At 48.2% G+C, this 23342-nt stretch overlaps 1 protein-coding gene across 1 annotated transcript in view; it reads left to right on the top strand.

Moving 5' to 3' along the window:
• Window positions 1-23342, top strand: part of SMO (smoothened, frizzled class receptor) — a 47786-nt gene that overhangs the window by 7532 nt on the left and 16912 nt on the right. The window contains exons 2-8 of the mRNA XM_033959213.1: window positions 4949-5154; window positions 8328-8537; window positions 9140-9312; window positions 10398-10617; window positions 15460-15583; window positions 17806-17898; window positions 23147-23255. Of these exons, the coding sequence (XP_033815104.1) occupies window positions 4949-5154; window positions 8328-8537; window positions 9140-9312; window positions 10398-10617; window positions 15460-15583; window positions 17806-17898; window positions 23147-23255 (1135 nt within the window). The remainder of the gene's footprint in view (window positions 1-4948; window positions 5155-8327; window positions 8538-9139; window positions 9313-10397; window positions 10618-15459; window positions 15584-17805; window positions 17899-23146; window positions 23256-23342) is intronic.

Raw genomic sequence — 23342 nt, 5'->3', positions numbered from 1 at the left:
ATCCGGGTAACATTCTGTCCACGTTCAGCATAAAGAAAACAGTCAAAGAAGCCAAAGAGCCTTAATTGCATAAGTCATCACACTCCTTGACTCAGTACTTGGCTAAAGCTGCTTTGTAGCCAGAACAGCCTTAAGTCACGTGGAATAAGTGTCCATTGCAAATGCAAGCAGTGTCTCTTCCGGGCGTCTCTATACAGAATCAGGGCCTAGGTGTCTTGCGGGCCTCGCCTTCAATATAGGCGGCCTGCCTGGGGAGCATTTTTTTTTAAAACTGTGCATCCAGATTGGCTGATTAGACAGCTGTAGGACGCCTACAGCTGCCTAAAATCGGGACGCACTTTTGGAGAATCAGGGCCTCTGTGTGTGTGTATGTATCTGTGTGTAGTCCTATACTATGGTGGTGGTCTTAGAGGGGGGGGCATTTAAATTACCTGTCTAGGGCTAAGTGGACATTTTCAATGGCACTTAATTGGATAGTGCTTCTGAAAATGTCTTGTATAGTTCTCAAGCCAAAACCAGCTATTCTGGGGCATTCTGGGAGCATAATTGTTTCCTATGTACTCACCTTTATAGGACCCCCAGGGACCCCTGAAGAAGACTTTTTGTCGAAACGCGGACCGTGTTGGGTCCTGTATCCCTAGCGGACTAGGTCCTTTAAGGCTCTTATGTGGATGATTTATTTTTGTGTGGATGGAATTATTTTATGTGGATGATTTTAGTGTACCTTTGGAACTTTGACACTTTCAAATAAAGTCCATTTGGGAACATCGTCACTCCACAGAGTTTTTTTGGTTTTCTCTGGATTTTCTTCTTTGTGGATATTTTGGGGTCAATTCCTTTTGTTTTTTGCTTGTAGCCAGAACAGCGTTAAGTCACGTGGAATAAGTGTTCAGCGATTTTTCAAAGTGGGGATGGTGCTGGTTCTCTTATTCTTGGCAGAAGAGCGCAAGCTCAACTTGGATGGATATTGACTGTGGACCACAGTCTTCAAGCCTTGCCATTGGGTTTTATATTGGATTCAGGCCACCCCTTCCAGATCCTTGAGATCTTTCTAGACTCTAAACGTCAGGAAAGCAGTAACAACACAAGGATAACCTTAAACCAACTTTGAATTGATCTGCCATTGTATCGAGCAATGGTGCGACCACATCTGGAATACTGTGTCCAATGCTGGTCACCGTACCTTAAGAAAGACATGGCGATACTTGAGAGGGTCCAGAGGAGAGCAACTAGGATGATAAAAGGAATGGAGAACCTTTCATATGCCGAAAGGTTAGACAAACTGGGGCTCTTTACCCTGGAAAAGCGGAGACTGAGAGGAGACATGATACAGACGTATAAAATCATGAAAGCCATAGAGAGAGTGGAGAGGGACAGATTCTTCAGATTAGCGGGGACAACAAAAACAAGAGGTCATCCAGAAAAACTAAGAGGGGATAGATTCAAAACGAATGCAAGGAAGTTTTTCTTCACTCAGAGGGTGGTGGACACCTGGAACACGCTTCCAAAGGAGGTAATAGGACAGAGTACAATACTGGGTTTCAAAAAGGGACTGGATGACTTCCTGGAAGTGAAGGGGATTGCAGGGTATAGATAGAAGGTTACTCTACAGGACAAAAGCGAAAAGCATATATGAGTTTTAGGGTAGGAGCACTATCAGGTCCTGGACCCGAGGGGCCGCCGCCTGAGCGGACTGCCGGGCACGATGGACCTCCAGTCTGACCCGACAGAGGCAATTCTTATGTTCTTATATCTCCTATATAGTATTTCGGGAACCTTCCCCAGTGACTTATAAAGAACAGTTTAAATTTCCCCAACTATGGAATGAACTTCCCCTAATTTTGAGGTGTCCCAGTTCCTTCCAACTCTTCCGTAAACTTCTAAAAACTTTTTTATTAGCTAAACATTTTGAAAACTAACTCATATTTCAGTTTACTTTTTTTTTTTTTTAATTTATTGTTAACCATGTCGAACTTCCTGTGGTTGAAGACCCAGTATATAAGGTTAAGTTTAATTTTAGTTTAATAGTTACAACTTATTCACTACTGAAACAAGATCCAACTCGAATGTTAGAGCTCCCACATTGAATGCAGATACTGTTCTACTACCGTAATGATAGAGGTCTATAAAATACTGGGTGGAGTGGAAAGGGTAGATCCGAATCACTTGTTCACTCGTTCCAAAAATACTAGGACTAGGATGAAGCTACTAAATAGTAGATTTAAAACAAACTGGAGAATATATTTCTTCACACAATGTGTGAATTAAACTATGGAATTTGTTGCCAGAGAATATGGAGAAATGAGTTAGTTTAGCGGGGTTTAAAAAAGGTTTGGATAATTTCCTAAAAGAGAAGTCCTTAGGCTATTATTGAGATGGCTTTGGGTAAATCTACTGCTTATTTCTAGGATAAAATCTGTTTTATTACTTGGGATCTAGCTGGGTACTTGGGACCTGGGTTGGCCACAGGATACTGGGCTTGATGGACCTTCAGTCTGCCCCGTATGGCAATTCTTATGTTTATTTATTCAATTTTCTATACCATTCTCCAAGGGAGCTCAGAACGGTTTACATTCACTTATTCAGGTACTCAAGCATTTTTCTCTGTCTGTCCCAGTGGGCTCACAATCTGTCTAATGTATCTGGGGCAATGGGGGGATTAAGTGATTTGCTCAGGGTCACAAGGAACAGTGTGGGTTTGAACCACTGCACCACTCTAGAAATCAAAATGCAATAACAGTGAGCCAAGTATAGGACAATCAAGCCATTGTGACATCACCGATGAGGTTGGCTCTCATTAGTGGAATGAGGCATTATGACATCACAGTACCAGCTCTGGTTATCAGAGGCTGAAACTCTTCACACTATTTATTTATTCAATTTTCTATACTGTTCTCCCAAGGGAGCTCAGAATGGTTTACATTAACTTATTCAGGTACTGAAGCATTTTTCCCTGTTTGTCCCGGTGGTCTCACAATCTGTCTAATGTACCTGGGGCAATGGGAGGATTAAGTGACTTGCCCAGGGTCACAAGGAGCAGTGAGGATTTGAACCCACAACCTCAGGGTGCTGAGGCTGTAGTTTTAACCACTGCGCCACCCACTCTCTGTTTTTACGTTATATTCTTAAATCTGTGCCTCTTCTGTTAAACTGACCCTTTGTGCCTCTCGCAGGTATTTACTTCCTCTGGCCGGCTCTCTCTTCTCAGTGACACTTCTGTTCGTGAAGCCGCGGCCACTGGTTCCTGCACGAGGCTCGTGGCTGACCCGAGCCGCATGCAGGAACCAGCGGCTGTGGCTTCGCAAACAGAAGTGCCACTGGGAGGAGAGAGACGGCCAGAAGAGGTAAACACTTGCGGGAGGCACGAAGGGTCAGGCTGCCGTGTCAGCTGCATGCAGTAACCGCGGCATTGCAAAGAGAACTGCGATGGGAGGAGGGAGCCGGCCAGAGGAGGTAAACACCCGTGGGAAGCACGAATTTGAGATGCAGAACGGAGGGAAAGATGACGAAGGGTTTGTTGGGACACGGAAGGGAGGGGGAGGGCCGCGTTTGGACAGGGAGGAAGAAGGGAGGGAGCACAAACTTTGGACAAAGAATGGAAGAATGGAGGGAGTGAGGGAAAGAGATGCTGAGGTGGGGGAGGGAATAGAAAAGGAGAATTGTTGGGCATGGGTGTCTGAGGGAGAGGGAAAGAGACAGTGCAATGGGGAAATGAAGAAAGAGGTAAATAGTTGGGCATAGGAAGGGAGAAAGAATTATTGGACATGGTGGTGGGAGAGGCGTGAGGTACAGATGCATGGGGAAGAGAGAGATGAGAGGGAGAAATGTTGGATGTGGTGGAGAGGGAACAGTGGGATGGATGAAGAACAAAAGTAAGTGTAAACCTCCTCTCTTTTCGTTCTATTTAAACTTTGTTCTGAGGACTGTCTTTAATGTTTAATGTTTTTATAGACTGTGTACCGTACAGGATCCGAGTTACATACAAATTCAACTTAAGAACGGTTTAAAAAATGAAACTCGTTCTTAACCCGGGGACTGCCTCTATGGTATTACTGCCCCCTAGGGACGCCCACCTAGAATCTACATTGACGGCTTTTGTACAATTGTTATAGTTCTTTTATCCTTCTTTTTGTTGGTATATTTCAAACACATCCAGGAGGGGAGGGATATATCTTTAGTGTGATTCTTTGATGTAATTGCAGGGTGGGAGAGGGCTTATATTGTTGCAATGCTACTGTCTGAATTTGAGTGCTGATTTGTTATTGTTACTGATATGAATATTGTGTTGAACTTTTTGTTAGTAATGGAAAATCAATAAAGATTAAAAAAAAAAAAAAGACACATAGCTTTCTACTCCTTAGCACCAAAGTTATGGAACGATCTTCTGTCTGTGCTTTGAGCTGAGATGTCTTTCAAGCTGTTTAAGACGCAGCTGAAAACAAGCTTTCGGCGAGGTAGACTTGGGTGGCATTGCCTCCGAGGTCCCCTATGTGACTTGTCCTTCCTCCTACCAGACGACGGTTGGAATGCCTTGTAAGCCTGCCTCTGTCCTGTTTGATTTTCTGATTAGTAAACTATATAGCCCTGTTCTCCAGACTAGGCGATATTGCAAATGTGTGTAATAAACTATAAATTCGAAGACGTTCATTTCCTTCTTGCTGAGCTTACTCTAGTGTTGCTTTTACTTTGTATTTAGGGTCATTGTCCTGTTGAAAGTTGAATCTTCTTTCCAGTCTCAGGCTCATTTCTGTCATGGTGCGCAGAAAATTAGCCCTTTGCAGACACTGCCCACCGGAAGAAGCTTCACCTGGGTAGTTGTCCTGGAAGAGAGGGGAAAGTTGTATTCATGAAAGTGGTAAAGGTCTGCAAAGTTTGTATTCTCTGCTACGGTCTGACTGGGGAACCTGTTTAATGATTATTTGGCATCTTTCTTTCTGTTCTCGGCTAGGCCTCCGGAATGCCCCTCGCTGCTGGGACGTCATCCAGCCCCTGCTCTGTGCCGTCTACATGCCTAAGTGTGAGAGTGACAGGGTGGATCTGCCCGGCCAGGGCCTGTGCCAGGCCACCAGGGGTCCGTGTGCCATCGTGGAGCGTGAGAGAGGCTGGCCTGACTTCCTGAAATGTGCTACGGACCGCTTTCCAGAAGGCTGCCTGGTGAGAAGAGAGGACATCTCGGGGACCCTTTTTCTTGGCTCTCCCATCCATCTGTAATATTCCCCCCATGCCTCTCCCTTCCCTTTTTCTCTGTGACTCGGCAAATCTCTTGAGTCTCCTGCCTTACTGTTAGCGCTCCCGTCCCTTCTCCCCATGCATCTCCCTTCCCTCTTTCTCTGTGACTCGGCGAATCTCTTGAGTCTCCTGCCTTACTGTTAGCGCTCCCGTCCCTTCTCCCCATGAATCTCCCCTAAGCCTGCTACCCCTCGGTGAACTCTTTGTACCTCCCTCGAGTCCATTGCTTTCCTGAGACCCCCCTTAAGTCCTTTGCCTCTTTCAGTCTCTTCACTCTGCGACTCTCTCTTTATTTTTCTTTGGGTTTGCTCAGCTCCCCTGTGACTTTCCTTTCTCTCAGGGCATCTGGCTATGTTTTATTCATTCCTCAATCCAGAATTTACATTCTCAGAAAGCATTTTCCTAGAATTTCCCCCCTCCAAGACAAAATCATACCTTGGGCAGGGAGGAGGGAGGGTTTCTCCAGGAGAAGTTATTCCCCAATGCAGCTTACCCACCTCCTGAAGTACCCCCCCCCCATCACAATTCTGCCATTGCATGTCTTTCTTCCTGCCGCTACAGTGCTGGCATCATGACCCATCAGATCTAAACCTCGTGGGCGATCTTATGTCATGCATTGTGAAATCATCACGGCCGGCCTGCAGAGTCTGAAAGTACTCAGCTGCAATGTCGTATGGTTGGTGAAAACGTTTAATGACATGTTAATATATACAGTAATGTCATTTTCTAGGCTACCCTACCCATAGATTATAGCAGGGCAGTGTGCAGACTATATAACAGATAATGAAGGAATGCCATTCCTTGTGATAGGAAAGGGCAAAGAGGAAACACCGGGGGCTTAGACTGAGAGGTAGGGGTGGGGGGGTTAAGTTAAAAACAGGGCTTATGGGAGAAGTGAAAACAGGGGATATATAGACTACATCGGCGTCCCGCAAACTTTTTTGGCGCCGTGGCACACTAATCCTGGTGCCGCGGCCGGTAGGCATCCAGAAGTGTGTGGACATCGACGCGATGAGATCACGTGCATGTGTGACATCATTGCGGCGACATCCGCGGCTTGGGCGGAGGCCCTCCGGCCGTGACCCTGAACCTGTCATTTTGCCAGTGGGCGATCCTGGAGGAGGGTAGGTGCGGGGAGAAGAGGAAATACGCCAGCAAGGAGGTGGGTCCTCGGTGCCGGCTGACTGCCTACAGGACTTGCCTCTCGCTGCGAGGGGCACATCCTGTAAGCAGTCAGCCAGAGTGGCACCTCTCCTCCTTGTCGACGTCTCGCCGCGGCACACAGTTTGCAATACATTGCTGCCTGTGTCGGCATCGGTGCTGTCTCGGACGCCACTTCCAGGACCCGTGCCTAGGAGGTGACGGCAAAGGCCGACGCTGACGTGGGCATGCTGCTGACGCTGGAGAAACTAAAAAGGTATGGGGAAAGGGAAGGGGTGGGGTGTCGCTCATCCTTAGTACCCCACCAATGGGGAGCCTATTAACGGTGGTGATCCAAGATTTGGATGTCTTGGTTGGATCATCAATCAGCCAGTTTGTTACAGAGGTGATATAGTGGGGTGAGGTCCCGGCTGTGGGGGTCCATATGTAAAATATTATTTAGTACAGAAGACCACGCTTTCACCTGAGTCCAGCATTAAGCTTGCTAGATGGCTGAGAAAGGTATTGAAAAAGCAAGCAAAAGGTGAAACCAAGTCCTGGGCTTACAGGAGTTAAAATATCAATGTTTATTGGTGTACTGTATATTAAAAATACAACACAATGTCATAAAAATCATATTATGAAAATCTGACCGATGCCAACAGTTATATAACACGAAAGAATAGTGCTTTATGTAAAATAAACAGACCCTACACTGTCCGTGTTTCGGCAAGGGATTGCCTTCCTCAGGGGTCCTTAGCACAGTGGGACGGAGATTAAGCAGCCAATTGCATTATGGGATGTACTGTTGTACGAATCTTCTGACTGCATCCCATGATGCAATTGGCTGCTTAACCTCCGTCCCACTGTGCTAAGGACCCCTGAGGAAGGCAATCCCTTACCGAAATACGGACCGTGTAGGGTCTGTTTATTTTACATAAAGCACTATTCTTTCATGTTATATAACTGTTGGCATCGGTCAGATTTTCATAATATGATTTTTATGACATTGTGTTGTATTTTTAATATACAGTACACCAATAAACACTGATATTTTAACTCCTGTAAGCCCAGGACTTGGTTCCACCTTTTGCTTGCTTTACCATTGACTTCTGTGGTACCGAGGTCCATCGCTTTGAGGAGTTGGACCACCCTCTTTTTGGTGTTGACCACCCCACGGTGTTTTTGTAGTTTCTTCATGAGAAAGGTATTGGTCAGTAACAGGACCAGGACCAATCCCTATGGGATGTTACAGGGAAGCTGGCATGCCGGTGATATGGAAAACATCAATCAGCTTGCCTGTTGCTACAGACATCTCTGGTTAAATGTACGTCCTGCCTCTGTTTGCTCCATCTCAGAAACCATTAGTTGTTTTCTGCCCCATTTTCCAGCATTCCTAGCTGTAGAGCAGTGGTCTTAAACTCGGGGCCCGCCAGGTACTATTTTGAGGCCCTCGGTATGTTTATCATAATCACAAAAGTAAAATAAAACAGTTTCTTGATCATATGTCTCTTTAGCTATAAATTACAATATTATTATTATTAAGACTTAGCCAAAAGGAAAGATTTATCAACTATGAAGAGTTTTACCTCATGCAAAATTGTCATTTCTTTAATAAGACATTAATTATTTTTTCTGCGGCCCTCCAAGTACCTACAAATCCAAAATGTGACCCTGCAAAGGGTTTGAGTTGGAGACCCCTGCTGTAGAGCGATGAAGTTCTGTGGCGCCCTCCCACGGTAGAAAGCACAAGGTGCAATTCACCTCAAATTTTTCCAGTGCTGTTCTCAACTTGCATGGAATTCCCGACCCTAAGGATCAGCAATCGGACCTGAGATTAGAGCCTGAACTGCCCTCCTGTCTGCAGAAACCACTAACCCCTGGGCTCCTCTGATACATCTGTTTGTTCGCATTTATTTTGTGCGTTTATTTGACGGGTGTTCCCTTTTGTGTCCTAGAATGAGGTGCAGAACATCAAGTTTAACAGCTCGGGCCGCTGCGAGGTGCCACTGGTGCGTACGGATAATCCCAAAAGCTGGTACGAGGATGTGGAAGGCTGCGGCATCCAGTGTCAGAACCCGCTGTTCACGGAGACCGAACACCGTGAGATGCACGTGTACATCGCTGGCTTCAGTTCTGTCACTGTCCTCTGTACCTTCTTCACCCTGGTGAGTCTGAGGGAAGGGAGGGTTCAGAGGGAGCGGGCAAAGGAGGCACGATGGAAGAAAGGGGTGGAGAGAATCCACAAGGAATCAGGCTTTACTTGATATCCCAAGTGACAAACAAAACTGCATGCTCTATATCGGTAGCATGGAATATTGTCACACCTTGGGTTTTGGCCAGGTACTAGTGACCTGAATTGGCCACCGTGAGAACGGAGGGTTGCTGCTTGCGCTAGAAACGTTGCAGAAGTACGGGGAAGAGAAGTGGCATGCATGCGCGGCACTGGGGGGTGAAGCGGGGTGGGCGGAGAGGAGTATGGGTGCCTGCGCCCTCACCAAGACTGCCCCCTTGCCCCCCTCCCTTTCTACACCACTGTAAATAGTCATAACCAGACTTAGCCATGCACCACTTAACATAGTGTAATTCCCTTTCGTAGGGTTCCCCTCCTGCAGCAGGCGAGTGACCATGGTCAGAAGGTGGAGCTGGAGTGTTGACGTGATTTAACTTGATATGGGAAGGGCGTTCCGTGCATGCGTCGCACTTTTCGGGGGGAAATCCACATCCCAAGACCCCTCTACGTCTGTCTTTTTTCTTTCCTCCTCTCCAGGCCACGTTTGTGTCCGACTGGAAGAATTCCAACCGTTATCCAGCCGTCATTCTTTTCTACATCAATGCCTGCTTCTTTGTAGGCAGCATCGGATGGCTGGCGCAGTTCATGGATGGCGCTCGCAGGGAGATTGTGTGCAGAGCTGATGGCACCATGAGGCTCGGGGAGCCCACGTAAGTGCCACCCTCCCGAGTCTTCCAGTGGCAGGGAGGAGGCTGTGGTTATGAGCCAATACTCTGGGAGGGGTCATAAAAGTTTATTTTATGCTGCTACTTATGAGTTAATTAATATATTTTACAAGCAATGCTTGACATAAATTTCACGATCGAGAGGCCACACAATAGAAAACTTGAAGAAAATGGCCACGAAAGAACCACTATAATGTCTAAGCAAATATTTTTCAACTGCTGAAGAAACACTAGGATCGTAATATTGCCTTGGAAAGGAATAGCTTCCATTTTTCCATGGTACAAATTGCTATAAATGTTGTCTTAAATTCTATTCACTCAAGGGGTCTTTTAAAAAAGACCCCTTCAGAGAAGGGGTGGCAGTCAACAGATGATTATATCAAATATTACCTGTGGAGGTTTGTGTTCCTTCGTGGATTTAGATCCATATTAGAAAGCACTGGAAACGATGCTGGGATTATGCCATTATGCTAATGCTCTTCTTGAAAGGAATTGAAATGGTTCAGTCCTTTAATGAACTCTATACGAATTAGAAGAAGTGATAGGAATGAAATAAATAACTCCAAGGGTACATACAGGGCCTACTAGTCTTGAAACAAGTAGAACAGTGGTTCTTAAACCGGTCCTGGGAGACCCCCCCAGTCAGTTGGGTTTTCAAGGTATGCCTAATGAATATGCATGAGTGAAATTTGCATGCCCACTACCCACTTTATAGGTAGATCTCATTCATGCATATTCATTAGGGATGCCTTGAAAAACCCAACTGACTAGGGGTCCCCCAGGACAGGTTTAAGAATCACTGAAATAGAGAGCTTTCATTAACTGAATCAAATCTCAGGCCCTAGAACCAAAACCAATCAAATAAAATTCAGTGCACGTATAACCGATAAATCCCTCGTTGCCACTGGAAGGTTAACTTTTCAGCTTGTATAGAATCCGTCCAGAGTCTAAGCAACATAGTTTAATTAAACCATTATTTTGCATGATAGTACCGAAGAAGTGTAGACCTTACTGGCCAGGCATAGGGAGCACACAAGTCAGGTCGGTAATACCTCTTTGCTTCTCCACAGCTCCAACGAGACCCTCTCGTGTGTCATCATCTTCATCATTGTCTATTATTCCCTCATGTCTGGTGTCATCTGGTTTGTCATGCTGACTTATGCCTGGCACACCTCTTTCAGAGCACTGGGAACCACCTACCAACCGCTCTCAGGGAGGACCTCCTACTTCCACCTGGTCACGTGGTCCATCCCCTTTGTCCTCACTGTTGCCATCCTGGCGGTGGCCCAGGTAAAGTGCATTTCCTTTTCGTCGAGTTCAGGACCATAGACAGCTCAGGGATTAACAATGTGAGGCCTGATTATTGCCTCTCTCTAGTAAGTGGGGGGGGGGGGGGGTTGGGAGAGCGGACCAGGGGAGCAGGCATCTCTCCACCCCTCCACATACCTCTTTAAATTTTCGCCGACCTGAGCTGCATCTTCCACTCGCAGCTCGCGCCGGTCTCGTCGCCCTTCCGACATCACTTCCTGGTTGTGGGACCAGGACGTGATGTCAGAAGGGAGCTGAGGCCGGTGCGAGCAGCAGGTGGAAGATGGTGCTTGTGACGGTGAACATTTCAAGAGCTACATGGGGGGAGGGAGCGCTCAAGTGGCAGGGAAGCGTGGGAGACGCACAGCACTTCGATGCCGAGTGCCACTGCCCTGGGCACCAAGCTCCCTCACGACGCCACTGCCTCTCCCCCTATTTTACAAAGGCAGATACAAAACAGCACCTCAAAATGAAGGTGAATTAAATATCGATAATGCAAAAACACCTTCTATCAATTTGTTACAAGCGATTACTAAGAAAGGAATAATTCTTGCAATGGGACTGTCATAAGAGGCCACAAGCTTCATCTATATAGTCTCAAGGAGGTACAGATATATCACCAATTGCTCCTTAATGATAGTGCCACCGTCTATACCAGTGGTCTCAAACTCAAACCCTTTGCAGGGCCACATTTTGGATTTCAAGGTACTTAGAGGGCCTCAGAAAAAATAGTTAATGTCTTATTAAAGAAATGACATTTTTGCATGCAGTAAAACTCTTTAAAGTTTATAAATCTTTCCTTTTGGCTAAGTCTTAATCATAATATTGTGATTTATAGCTAAAGAGACATATGATCAAGAAACGGTTTTATTTTACTTTTGTGTTTATGATATTGGAGCAAGTAGAAGCAGTCCTGTAAGAGAGTTATGCAGTGTGAGAAAGGGGGTTTTTGGGCCTGTCAGATCGGTCCTTTCTGAGAAAAAGGATGGCTTGCAAAGATGGCTCTTCTGTGTCGGGAGGGGGGCGGAGCAGGGCTCCCACGCTCCTCTCTCGGTGCAGGGGTGCCGGAGGAGAAGGCAGGCTCCTCCGGAGAAAAAGTCCTTCAAAGTTGGATTCCTCTATGTCGGGAGGGGGGTGGAGCAGGGCTCCCACGCTCCTCTCTCGGTGCAGGGGGTGCCGGAGGAGAAGGCAGGCTCCTCCGGAAAAAAGTCCTTCAAAGTTGGATTCCTCTGTGTCGGGAGGGGGGTGGAGCAGGGCTCCCACGCTCCTCTCTCGGTGCAGGGGGTGCCGGAGGAGAAGGCAGGCTCCTCCGGAGACAAAGTCCTTCAAAGTTGGATTCCTTTATGTTGGGAGGGGGGCGGAGCAGGGCTCCCACGCTCCTCTCTCGGTGCAGGGGGTGCCGGAAGAGAAGGCAGGCTCCTCCGGAGAAAAAGTCCTTCAAAGTTGGATTCCTCTGTGTTGGGAGGGGGGTGGAGCAGGGCTCCCACGCTCCTCTTTGGTGCAGGGGGTGCCGGAGGAGAAGGCAGGCTCCTCCGGAGAAAAAGTCCTTCAAAGTTGGATTCCTCTGTGTTGGGAGGGGGGTGGAGCAGGGCTCCCACGCTCCTCTTCGGTGCAGGGGGTGCCGGAGGAGAAGGCAGGCTCCTCCGGAGAAAAAGTCCTTCAAAGATGGATTCCTCTGTGTCGGGAGGGGGGCGGAGCAGGGCTCTCACGCTCCTCTCTCGGTGCAGGGGGTGCCGGAGGAGAAGGCAGGCTCCTCTGGAGAAAAAGTCCTTCAAAGTTGGATTCCTCTGTGTAGGGAGGGGGGCGGAGCAGGGCTCCCACGCTCCTCTCTCGGTGCAGGGGGTGCCGGAGGAGAAGGCAGGCTCCTCCGGAGAAAAAGTCCTTCAAAGATGGATTCCTCTGTGTCGGGAGGGGGGCGGAGCAGGGCTCCCACGCTCCTCTCTCGGTGCAGGGGGTGCTGGAGGAGAAGGCAGGCTCCTCCGGAGAAAAAGTCCTTCAAAGATGGATTCCTCTGTGTCGGGAGGGGGGCGGAGCAGGGCTCCCACGCTCCTCTCTCGGTGCAGGGGGTGCCGGAGGAGAAGGCAGGCTCCTCCGGAGAAAAAGTCCTTCAAAGTTGGGTTCCTCTGTGTCGGGAGGGGGGCGGAGCAGGGCTCCCACGCTCCTCTCTCGGTGCAGGGGGTGCAGGAGAAGAAGGCAGGCTCCTCCGGAGAAAAAGTCCTTCAAAGTTGGATTCCTCTGTGTCGGGAGGGGGGCGGAGCAGGGCTCCCACGCTCCTCTCTCGGTGCAGGGGGTGCCGGAAGAGAAGGCAGGCTCCTCCGGAGAAAAAGTCCTTCAAAGTTGGATTCCTCTGTGTCGGGAGGGGGGCGGAGCAGGGCTCCCACGCTCCTCTCTCGGTGCAGGGGGTGCCGGAGGAGAAGGCAGGCTCCTCCGGAGAAAAAGTCCTTCAAAGTTGGATTCCTCTTTGTCGGGAGGGGGCGGAGCAGGGCTCCCACGCTCCTCTCTTGGTGCAGGGGGTGCCGGAGGAGAAGGCAGGCTCCTCCGGAGAAAAAGTCCTTCAAAGATGGATTCCTCTGTGTCGGGAGGGGGGCGGAGCAGGTCTCCCACGCTCCTCTCTCGGTGCAGGGGGTGCCGGAGGAGAAGGCAGGCTCCTCCGGAGAAAAAGTCCTTCAAAGTTGGATTCCTCTGTGTCGGGAGGGGGGCGGAGCAGGGCTCCCACGCTCCTCTCTCGGTGCAGGGGGTGCAGGAGAAGAAGGCAGGCTCCTCCGGAGAAAAAGTCCTTCAAAGTTGGATTCCTCTGTGTCGGGAGGGGGGCGGAGCAGGGCTCCCACGCTCCTCTCTCGGTGCAGGGGGTGCCGGAGGAGAAGGCAGGCTCCTCCGGAGAAAAAGTCCTTCAAAGTTGGATTCCTCTATGTCGGGAGGGGGCGGAGCAGGGCTCCCACGCTCCTCTCTCGGTGCAGGGTGTGCCGGAGGAGAAGGCAGGCTCCTCCGGAGAAAAAGTCCTTCAAAGTTGGATTCCTCTGTGTTGGGAGGGGGGTGGAGCAGGGCTCCCACGCTCCTCTTCGGTGCAGGGGGTGCCGGAGGAGAAGGCAGGCTCCTCCGGAGAAAAAGTCCTTCAAAGATGGATTCCTCTGTGTCGGGAGGGGGGCGGAGCAGGGCTCTCACGCTCCTCTCTCGGTGCAGGGGGTGCCGGAGGAGAAGGCAGGCTCCTCCGGAGAAAAAGTCCTTCAAAGTTGGATTCCTCTGTGTCGGGAGGGGGGCGGAGCAGGGCTCCCATGCTCCTCTCTCGGTGCAGGGGGTGCAGGAGAAGAAGGCAGGCTCCTCCGGAGAAAAAGTCCTTCAAAGTTGGATTCCTCTGTGTCGGGAGGGGGGCGGAGCAGGGCTCCCACGCTCCTCTCTCGGTGCAGGGGGTGCCGGAGGAGAAGGCAGGCTCCTCCGGAGAAAAAGTCCTTCAAAGTTGGATTCCTCTGTGTCGGGAGGAGGGCGGAGCAGGGCTCCCACGCTCCTCTCTCGGTGCAGGGGGTGCCGGAGGAGAAGGCAGGCTCCTCCGGAGAAAAAGTCCTTCAAAGTTGGATTCCTCTGTGTCGGGAGGGGGGCGGAGCAGGGCTCCCACGCTCCTCTCTCGGTGCAGGGGGTGCCGGAGGAGAAGGCAGGCTCCTCCGGAGAAAAAGTCCTTCAAAGTTGGATTCCTCTGTGTCGGGAGGAGGGCGGAGCAGGGCTCCCACGCTCCTCTCTCGGTGCAGGGGGTGCCGGAGGAGAAGGCAGGCTCCTCCGGAGAAAAAGTCCTTCAAAGTTGGATTCCTCTATGTCGGGAGGGGGCGGAGCAGCGCTCCCACGCTCCTCTCTCGGTGCAGGGGGTGCCGGAGGAGAAGGCAGGCTCCTCCGGAGAAAAAGTCCTTCAAAGATGGATTCCTCTGTGTCGGGAGGGGGGCGGAGCAGGTCTCCCACGCTCCTCTCTCGGTGCAGGGGGTGCCGGAGGAGAAGGCAGGCTCCTCCGGAGAAAAAGTCCTTCAAAGTTGGATTCCTCTGTGTCGGGAGGGGGGCGGAGCAGGTCTCCCACGCTCCTCTCTCGGTGCAGGGGGTGCCGGAGGAGAAGGCAGGCTCCTCCGGAGAAAAAGTCCTTCAAAGTTGGATTCCTCTGTGTCGGGAGGGGGGCGGAGCAGGGCTCCCACGCTCCTCTCTCGGTGCAGGGGGTGCCGGAGGAGAAGGCAGGCTCCTCCGGAGAAAAAGTCCTTCAAAGTTGGACTTCAAATACAGGACCACAAGCTAAGAGTATTAATAGTTAAAAATAGTACTTATGTTTCGAACACTGGCTCTGCTTCAGGGAGTCACATTAACCAGAGTGACTTGCTCCTTATTTTGGAACTTAAAAGAGTCCATATTCTTCAACCCAGCAACTTATTAATTTTTAGGAATCACTTGTAATGAATTTATAGAAGCAGTGGCATCGCCGTGGGGAGAGGGGAGGGACCTCTCACGTTCGGCTCAAGCACCCTCTGCTTGAATGGTTGGTGGGGAACTCCGAGCCCCACCAGTCGAAGAGGTCTCCTGGGCGAGTCCTGCCTGTGTTGTCCAAGCAGCGCTCAAGTTAGCCAGCGCACTTCGGCTGACAATGCTGGCACTCTTGCGCATGCTCAGTTCGGTGACTGAACTGAGCACGTGCAGTAATGGTTGAAGCACACGGCCAACTTGAGCGCTGAGGGATATTGCCTCCCCGCAGAGGGGACTGGAGGGTGGGAGCAGGTACAGTGGAGGGAATTCAGGGCTGAGACACAGAGGTTACATAACCAGACCCTGACCCTGGGTGTTCTGTTTCCCTCTGGACAGGTGGACGGGGACTCGGTCAGCGGGATCTGCTTTGTGGGATACAAGAATTATCTCTACCGTGCTGGCTTTGTCCTAGCTCCAATAGGCCTGGTGCTGCTCATCGGAGGTTATTTCCTAGTGCGAGGTACGTTATCTCTGGGCTTCTTTTGTCTTTTTAAACACACCAAACTCTGATAGTGTGAATGGGAGAGAAACTCCCTGTGTCTGAGCTGTACAGACATATTGCCTTGGCTTCTGATGTTATCAATGAGAAAAGTTATCAATGTGAGAAAAAAGCTCCCCGCATCTTTTTTTTTTTTTAATTCTTTATTCATTTTCAAACTTACAATAAGTGTGACATATGTTCAAACAAATTAACAATAAATACATCACTTAATAATCATCATTGGTACAAAGCATAAACTCTTATCACCCCTCCTTCCCACCCTTTCCTACCATATAATCAAATATCTTATAGAATATGTAATAGTAAAATAACCCCCCCTCCCCCCTCATTATTGAACTTGTAAATTTAAAGGAAACAATTTCATCTAAACAGGACAATATTTTGTTAATGGCTCCCACACATCTTGAAATTTCCTGAGACATCCCCGCTGTATTGCAATAAATCTCTCCATTTTATAAACATGACAAAGAATTCCACCAGAAATTATAATTTAATCTACTCCAATCTTTCCAATTATACGTAATTTGTTGAATGGCAACCCCAGTCATTATGAGTAATAATTTATTATTGTTTGTAGAAATCTGACTTTTTGCTCTCATTGCCATACCAAATAGCACAGTATCATATGATAATACCACTGGGTTATCTAATAAACAATTAATTTGGTCCCAAATTGATTTCCAGAAATTCATAATAAATGGGCAATAGAATAATAAATGATCTTAAGTCCCTGCTTCTAAGGTCTACCTGTATCGGTAGCATAGAATATTGCCACTCCTTGGGTTTTGGCCAGGTACTAGTGACCTGGATTGGCCACTGTGAGAACGGGCTACTGGGCTTGATGGACCATTGGTCTAACCCAGTAAGGGTATTTTTATGTTCTTAGTACACTAGACTCTGTTGCTGGACACAGTTGTATTTGTAAGAGAGAAGCAAGCCGCTCCCCGTCCCAGAGGTGTGCAGACAGTTCACTAGCTTGTGATACTGAACATGGTGTAGGAGTGTGAGACTGTGAGCTCCCTGGCCCTGAGATGTGCAGACTAGAGAATGACATGGGGACAAATTTTTCACAGTCCCCGCGGGAACTCATTTTCCCATCCCATCTCTGCGAGTTCTTTTCCTGTCCCATCCCCATTCCTGCAAGCTCCATCCTCATCTGCACAAGCCTCAAATACTTTCAAATCCTAAGTAGCAACATTCTAGAGCTGAGATTGTGATGTCATAATGCCTCATTCCACCAATGCCTAAGCTCCGTCCTCATCTGCACAAGCCTCAATTACTTTAAAATCATAAGTAGCAACATTCTAGAGCTGAGATTGTGATGTCATAATGCCTCATTCCACCAATGCCTAAGCTTCGTCCTCATCTGCACAAGCCTCAAACACTTTCAAATCCTAAGTAGCAACATTCTAGATCTCAGATTGTGATGTCATAATGCCTCATTCCACCAATGCCTAAGCTCCGTCCTCATTCGCACAAGCCTCAAACACTTTAAATCACAAGTAAGAACATTCCATTGCTCAGATGTGATGTCATAATGCCTCATTCCACCAATGCCTAAGCTCTATCCTCACCTGCACCTCACCTGCACAAGCCTCAAACACTTTAAAATCATACACACCACACCACACCAGACACACCACACCAGACTCTGATAGTGAACATGGTGTGCGAAAGAAGCTCCCTTTCTCTAAGGCATGCAGACTGGGCTCTGATAACGAGCATGATGTATGAGAGAAAAGCTGTCTGTCCCCCGGGTGTGCGGTACGTCAGACTCTGACAATGAGGCATGGTGTGCGAGTGAGGGAGACCCTTCCTGCCCCGGAGGAGTGCAGGCACACTGCGCTGGGCTCTGATCCCGAACGTGGTGTGTTCACGGAGAGCAGCCCCGAGATGCGAGGATCCTCTCAGCACTGAAGTCGAGAGGATGCTGGAGCTCATTCGGCTGAAAACCCGTAGCTCAAAGTATGGTATATGTCAGAGAAACAGTCCAGTTCAACGAAGCTGGGACGTTAAAAGCCACTTCAGTGACGCACAAAGCGGTTTTAGCTTTAGTGACGCCTAATTTTCAGCAGGAACTGTCTATTGTATGTTAAATGTACAGCGCTGCAAATGCCTGTCAGCGCTGTAGAAATGATAAATGATTTATTGTATTCTTTTTATACATCATTGCTTTTTAGGTGTAATGACTTTGTTTTCCATTAAAAGTAACCATCCTGGTCTCCTGAGTGAAAAAGCTGCCAGTAAGATCAATGAGACGATGTTAAGACTGGGTAAGTTTAAATCCTGATTATATAGGGGTCCTTTACTAAGGCGTGCTAACTGATTTAGTGCGCGCTATCCATTATATTCTACTAGTTTTTTAGCCCGTTACATTAACGGGTGCTAGAATAGATGTGTAGACTTAGGCATTTATTTTCTCTTTTTCTTTCTTTCTTTCTGTCTCTCTCCCTGCCCCTTTTCTTTCTTTCTGTCTCTCTCCCTGCCCGTTTTCTTTCTTTCTGTCTCTTTCCCTGACCCCCTGTCTGTCTTTCTTTCTTTCTGTCTCTCTCCCTGCCCCTTTTGTTTCTTTCTGTCTCTTTCCCTGGCCCCCTGTCTGTCTTTCTTTCTTTCTGTCCTCTCTCATTCTTTCAGCTGTAAGGAAGACTTCTCCCATCCTCTCCTCTTCTGAAAGGAAGACTCGCCTCCCCCTCCTTTCTGTCCTATTACAAATCTGAACTATCAGTACTCAAGAACTTCAGAGCCCCTCAGCCTCTCTCTTCAGGTTTGATTTACTTCACAATCTCCCTGAGTACACGCTTTACATGCCGAGAGCTAACGGCCTCGCCTCCCACCCCCAGACAGCCACAGCGCCGCCCACTTAACAGTGTCGCGCTCTCAGCCGGGAGCCCCAGCCAATCGTCGGCCGCCTTGTTCTGGGCCGCTCTGCGGCATTTGGATAGTCTTCAGCAGCTTGGAGCCCTCCTCCCGGCAGCCGCCGCCAGCACCGCGAGAGGAGCCGCTGCAGCGTGTTAAAGAAACTTCGGCCAGTAGGGCTCAGCTTAAGTTCATTTTTTAGTTCAAAGCTGCTGGCCGCGGCTCCTCTCTCGATCCCCGCCTGGTGCGGTTCAAGAGAGGAGCCGCGGCAGTGGCTTTGATTTTAAAAAAATGGCGAGGAGAGTCTCCGCCGCTGTCACGGCCTGCTCTGAAGGGAGGGGGGGAAAGTCCGCTGTATAGCAGCGCCGCCTCTCTCCATCCCCGCCAGACCCGCACATCCGTCCTCTTTACCTTTTGGCCCCTGTGAGGGGCTGCTGGAGACTTGCAGAGGTGGTGGGGGCGCTGACCGCCCGCGATCCCTCTCCTCCGAGACACCCCCCCCTCCTAACACAGCTGCTCAGTGTTAAGCCTGGCCTGTGAATTTGGGCTCAGTGTCACTGAGGCTTCCTCCGCTCTCCCAAGCCTGCTGTTCTTCCCCTAAGTCCCGACTCCTCAACGCGGCATCTAGCGCATGCGCACTTGTGCGGCCACATCCCGACAGAAAAGGGATCAGGGAACACACGTCGCAAGTGCGCATGCGCGGGCTACCATTTTATTATTATAGATGGGCACCTTAGCATTAACCGCGCATTAACTTTTAGGGCATGCTAAATTCAAGTTTCAAGTTTAATAAGGTTTTTGATTGATCGCTTAATCATATTTCTGAGCGATGAACATAATAAAAATTACAATATTTGGGGAACAATACAATACTTAACAATAATTAAGTCCATACAGGACTATTAACAGACTTAACAAACCCATAAACACAAGGAAGGAAAGGGAAGTGAACTTCAAAATATTTAAAGGAAAGCAGAACAATCAAGGAAAATACATAAGGCAGGGGAAACAGAAAATTTCCATAATATTATACAACAGAAATAGAATTAGCCAGAGAACTGGCTAATTAGTTATCAAAGGCATCTTTAAAAAGAACAGTTTTTAAATTACTCTTAAATTTCTCCAGATTGCACTCTTCCCTCAAATAAATAGGAAGAGAATTCCAAATTTGAGGGGCTGTAACAGAAAAAATAAATTGTCGTCTCGTATTAATAACCTTCAGAGAAGGAATCGTCAATAAATGCTGTTCATTAGATCTCAACGTTCTATTGGAAGTATAAGGGATTAATAATTTATAAATAAACTAGTATTTTAGCCCGTTACATTAACGGGTGCTAGAATATATGTCTGTCTGTCTTTATTTCTGTCTCTCTCTCTGTCCCGCTGTCTTTCTTTCTGTCTGTCTCGCTCCCTGGCCCCCTTTGTCTGTCTATCTTTCTGTGTCTCTCCCTGTCCCTGTGTCTTTCTTCTTTTCTTTCTGTCTCCCTTCCTCCCGCTGGTGCTAGAATATATGTCTGTCTTTCTTTCTGCTTCTCTCCCTACCCCTGTCTTTTTCTTTTTCTTTCTGTTTCTCTTCCTCCTGCTGTCTTTCTTTCTGTCTCTCTCCCTCCCTGGCCCCCTTTGTCTGTCTGTCTTTCTGTCTCTCTCCCTGCCCCTGTGTCTTTCTTCCTATCTCCTTCCCTACTTCCCTGTGCAGCAGCCGCAGCATTCCCTCTCCCTCCATTTCCCTGTGCATCATCATTTTTTCCCTCAGTCTAGCTTCTCCTGCCCCTCCTACACTTTAAACTTCGGCACGGCCTGTAGTTCAGGGGTTTCTTGGGCTGACCGCCACACGCTGCTGGTGGATCCATGCTCCGTGCTCAGCCGCCGCAGCCTGCAGTCGCTGGCAGCCGCCAGCCGCCACGGCCTGCAGTCGCCGACAGCCACCGCAGCCTACAGCTGCCACGGCCTGCAGCCACCGACAGCCGCCGCGGTCTGCAGCTGCCAACAGCCGCCGCGGCCGACATCCACCTCGGGGGGAAGAGAGAAAGAGAGAGAGAGATTTGCGTGCATGCGCACTCCTACCTGTGGTGCCCTACAGCTCACAGAAAACGGGAGCACGCAGGTGGGAGTGCGCATGCGTGGCTTAGGGTTTTATTATATTAGATGCTGGGGTTTTATAAAGTAGGGATTTGAAAGTAAGCAGGCATAACTTATATGTTATCCGGTGAGATACGGGAAGCCAATGCGCCTTCCTGAGAAGGGAAGTTACACGATCAAATTTCCTGGCTTTTGATATGAGTTTAATGGAGGCATTTTGGATAATTTGTAAACGTTTGATTTCACTCTGAGCAATTCCCTTAAAAAGGGCGTTGCAATAATCAATTTTGGAAATCACCAAGGAGTGAATGAGAATGTTAAGAGATTTTGAGCAAAGAAATTGCGAAAGTGAGCGGATTTGACGAAGCCTGTAAGAGTTTGCTTTAATAATACTGCTAATGTGATCATGGAAAGTTAGTTTATAATCAAAAATAACCCCTAAAATTTTAATGTTGTTAACTGACTGTAGGGGGACATTTTTTTATGGAAATAGGAGAAATGAGTTTAGAACTATCTTTCCATGGAAAAAGCATCACATTTGTTTCATTAATGTTAAGCGCTAATCTATTAGTATCCAACCATTGGTGAACTTCTTGGTCGAGCTTTTTGTTAATTGCTATGATGTCCATCTTAGTAAAAGGACCCTGTAATGTGTGTTTGTGTATTAAAGTATGAATTTACGTGCTATGGCTGTGTTAAGTGCAAATCCTGGTTAGATGATATGGGGGCTCATAATCAAAATGGAAATTCATCTAAAAACCGGCCTAAATTGGCATTTAGATGATCAGTGAGACAAGTTGTCTAAGTGCCGATAATCGAACCGGGTTTTAGATGTATCTAAAAATGACTTAGGACTTCATAGTGCTGCAGTACGCCCAGAGCTAAAAGGGGCTTTTTAAGGGGAGTGTCGAGGGTAGGATTTGGGCGGGACTTGGGCCATCCTAGACTAAGTCGTACTGCATATATAACCGAAAGTTTAACAACACTGCCTAGACGGAACTTGGACGTTGTGACTTAGGCCATCTCAAACCAGGTCTAAGTCACAAGAAGGTGTCCAAAGTGACCATTTAACCACTGCAGGGACAAAGTACAGACCCCCACACACTCCCCCAGTGATCACTGACCCCCCCAACCGCCATAAAATTTGTAATAAAAATGTCACATATCTGCCTCCAGAACATCAGCACTTGGCATAGCAAAGCCTAGTAGAGGTGCACAGAGGTGGTTTAAATGGTCTTGGGGGTGGGTTAGTGAACAATGGAGAGGAGGACCCAGGCCCATAAGCCACTCTAATCACTGCATTCATGGTGAAAAATATGCACCCCCCCAAAACCCCCCTAACCTTGCCATATAAGTGGCTCCTGCAGCCATAAGGGCTATTGGGGTAGTAGGTTGGTCTAGTAGGTTCTGGGGGTGTTTTGGGGGGGCTCACCATGATCTATAAGGGAGTTGTGGTGAGATGTTTATGTGGCACCCTATTTGTGAAGTTCACAGCAGTTCCCTGTAAGGTACCCCGCTACTCTGGTGCCATGTCTGGGTGTCCAGTCCCTCACTTTTCTGGCCCCTCCCATATCCAAAAGTTCTTTTTCTAGGCGTTTTTGACTTGGACGAATTTTTGGTCGAAAATGAGGGTATAAAGAAGAACGACTTAGCGGTCTGGACGATCAGATGGCTGGACGTACAGTTAGACAATTTTTGAAAAAAAAAATAATATGTTGGATGTATTTTTCGGAAATGGACCTTTTCCCATGTCCGACTTTTATCCGATTTTGGGCAACTTGCGACTTAGGCCCAAAATGGACTTAGTTGTTTCTTTTGATTATGCCCCTCCATGGGATATTATATATGAGATCTTGTATATGATATTCACTAAATCATAGTTATATCCATTAGGTATAAGTGGAATATATGTTTTTTTAAATTAAATAAACAAACAAATAAATATGATTAAGTGGATATCATATACGAGATGTATTCTCGAATACAGCAGGTGTTGCATCCCCCCCCTAAAGTTGTATTATGTATTGTAGTAATAGTGGGGAGATCATCGGGGGAGGGGAGCCCTTTCTTAATTTCTGCCCTGGGCCCCCACAATGTCTAGAAACATAGAAAGATGACGGCAGATAAGGGCTATAGCCCATCAAGTCTGCCCACTCTATTGACCCAACCCTTTAAGTCTACTGACCCCCTTAATCATACTGCCACTCTACTGACCCGCTCCTTCAAGTCTATACCCTAGCGACCCTATTCCTTGACTTGACCCTTGTAGGGAACCCACATAGGTATCCCATTTATTCTTAAAATCTGGGTTGCTGCTGGCCTCGATCACCTGCACTGGAAGCTTCTTCCAATGCTCAATCACTCTTTCCGTGAAGAAGTACTTCCTGGCGTCTCCACGAAACTTCCCTCCCCTGAGTTTGAGCGGATGCCCTCTTGTGGTCGAGGGTCCTTTGAGAAGAAAGATATCATCTTCCACCTAGTGAGTTTTCCACAGGATGGGCACGGTGTATTCAGTGACTAGAGGTTTAGATGTATGATGGCATTAACTTTGATGTGTGGGAAATGCAGTGCTGGTTTCTATTACAGGGATCTTTGGTTTCCTGGCCTTTGGCTTTGTGCTGATCACGTTTGGCTGCCATTTCTACGACTTCTTCAATCAGGCAGAGTGGGAGCGCAGCTTCCGGGAGTATGTACTGTGAGTATTGCTTGAATACTTCATCCTGCGTAGAAAAGGCTGGAGCTCGGCTTGCAGAAGATAACAACGAAACAAAAGACCTACCAT

The sequence above is a fragment of the Geotrypetes seraphini genome, chromosome 9 (genome assembly GCF_902459505.1).
Source record: "Geotrypetes seraphini chromosome 9, aGeoSer1.1, whole genome shotgun sequence".
Taxonomy (NCBI): domain Eukaryota; kingdom Metazoa; phylum Chordata; class Amphibia; order Gymnophiona; family Dermophiidae; genus Geotrypetes; species Geotrypetes seraphini.
The sequence above is the reverse complement of the archived record's forward strand: the minus strand, read 5'-3'. Positions and strand labels throughout refer to the sequence as shown.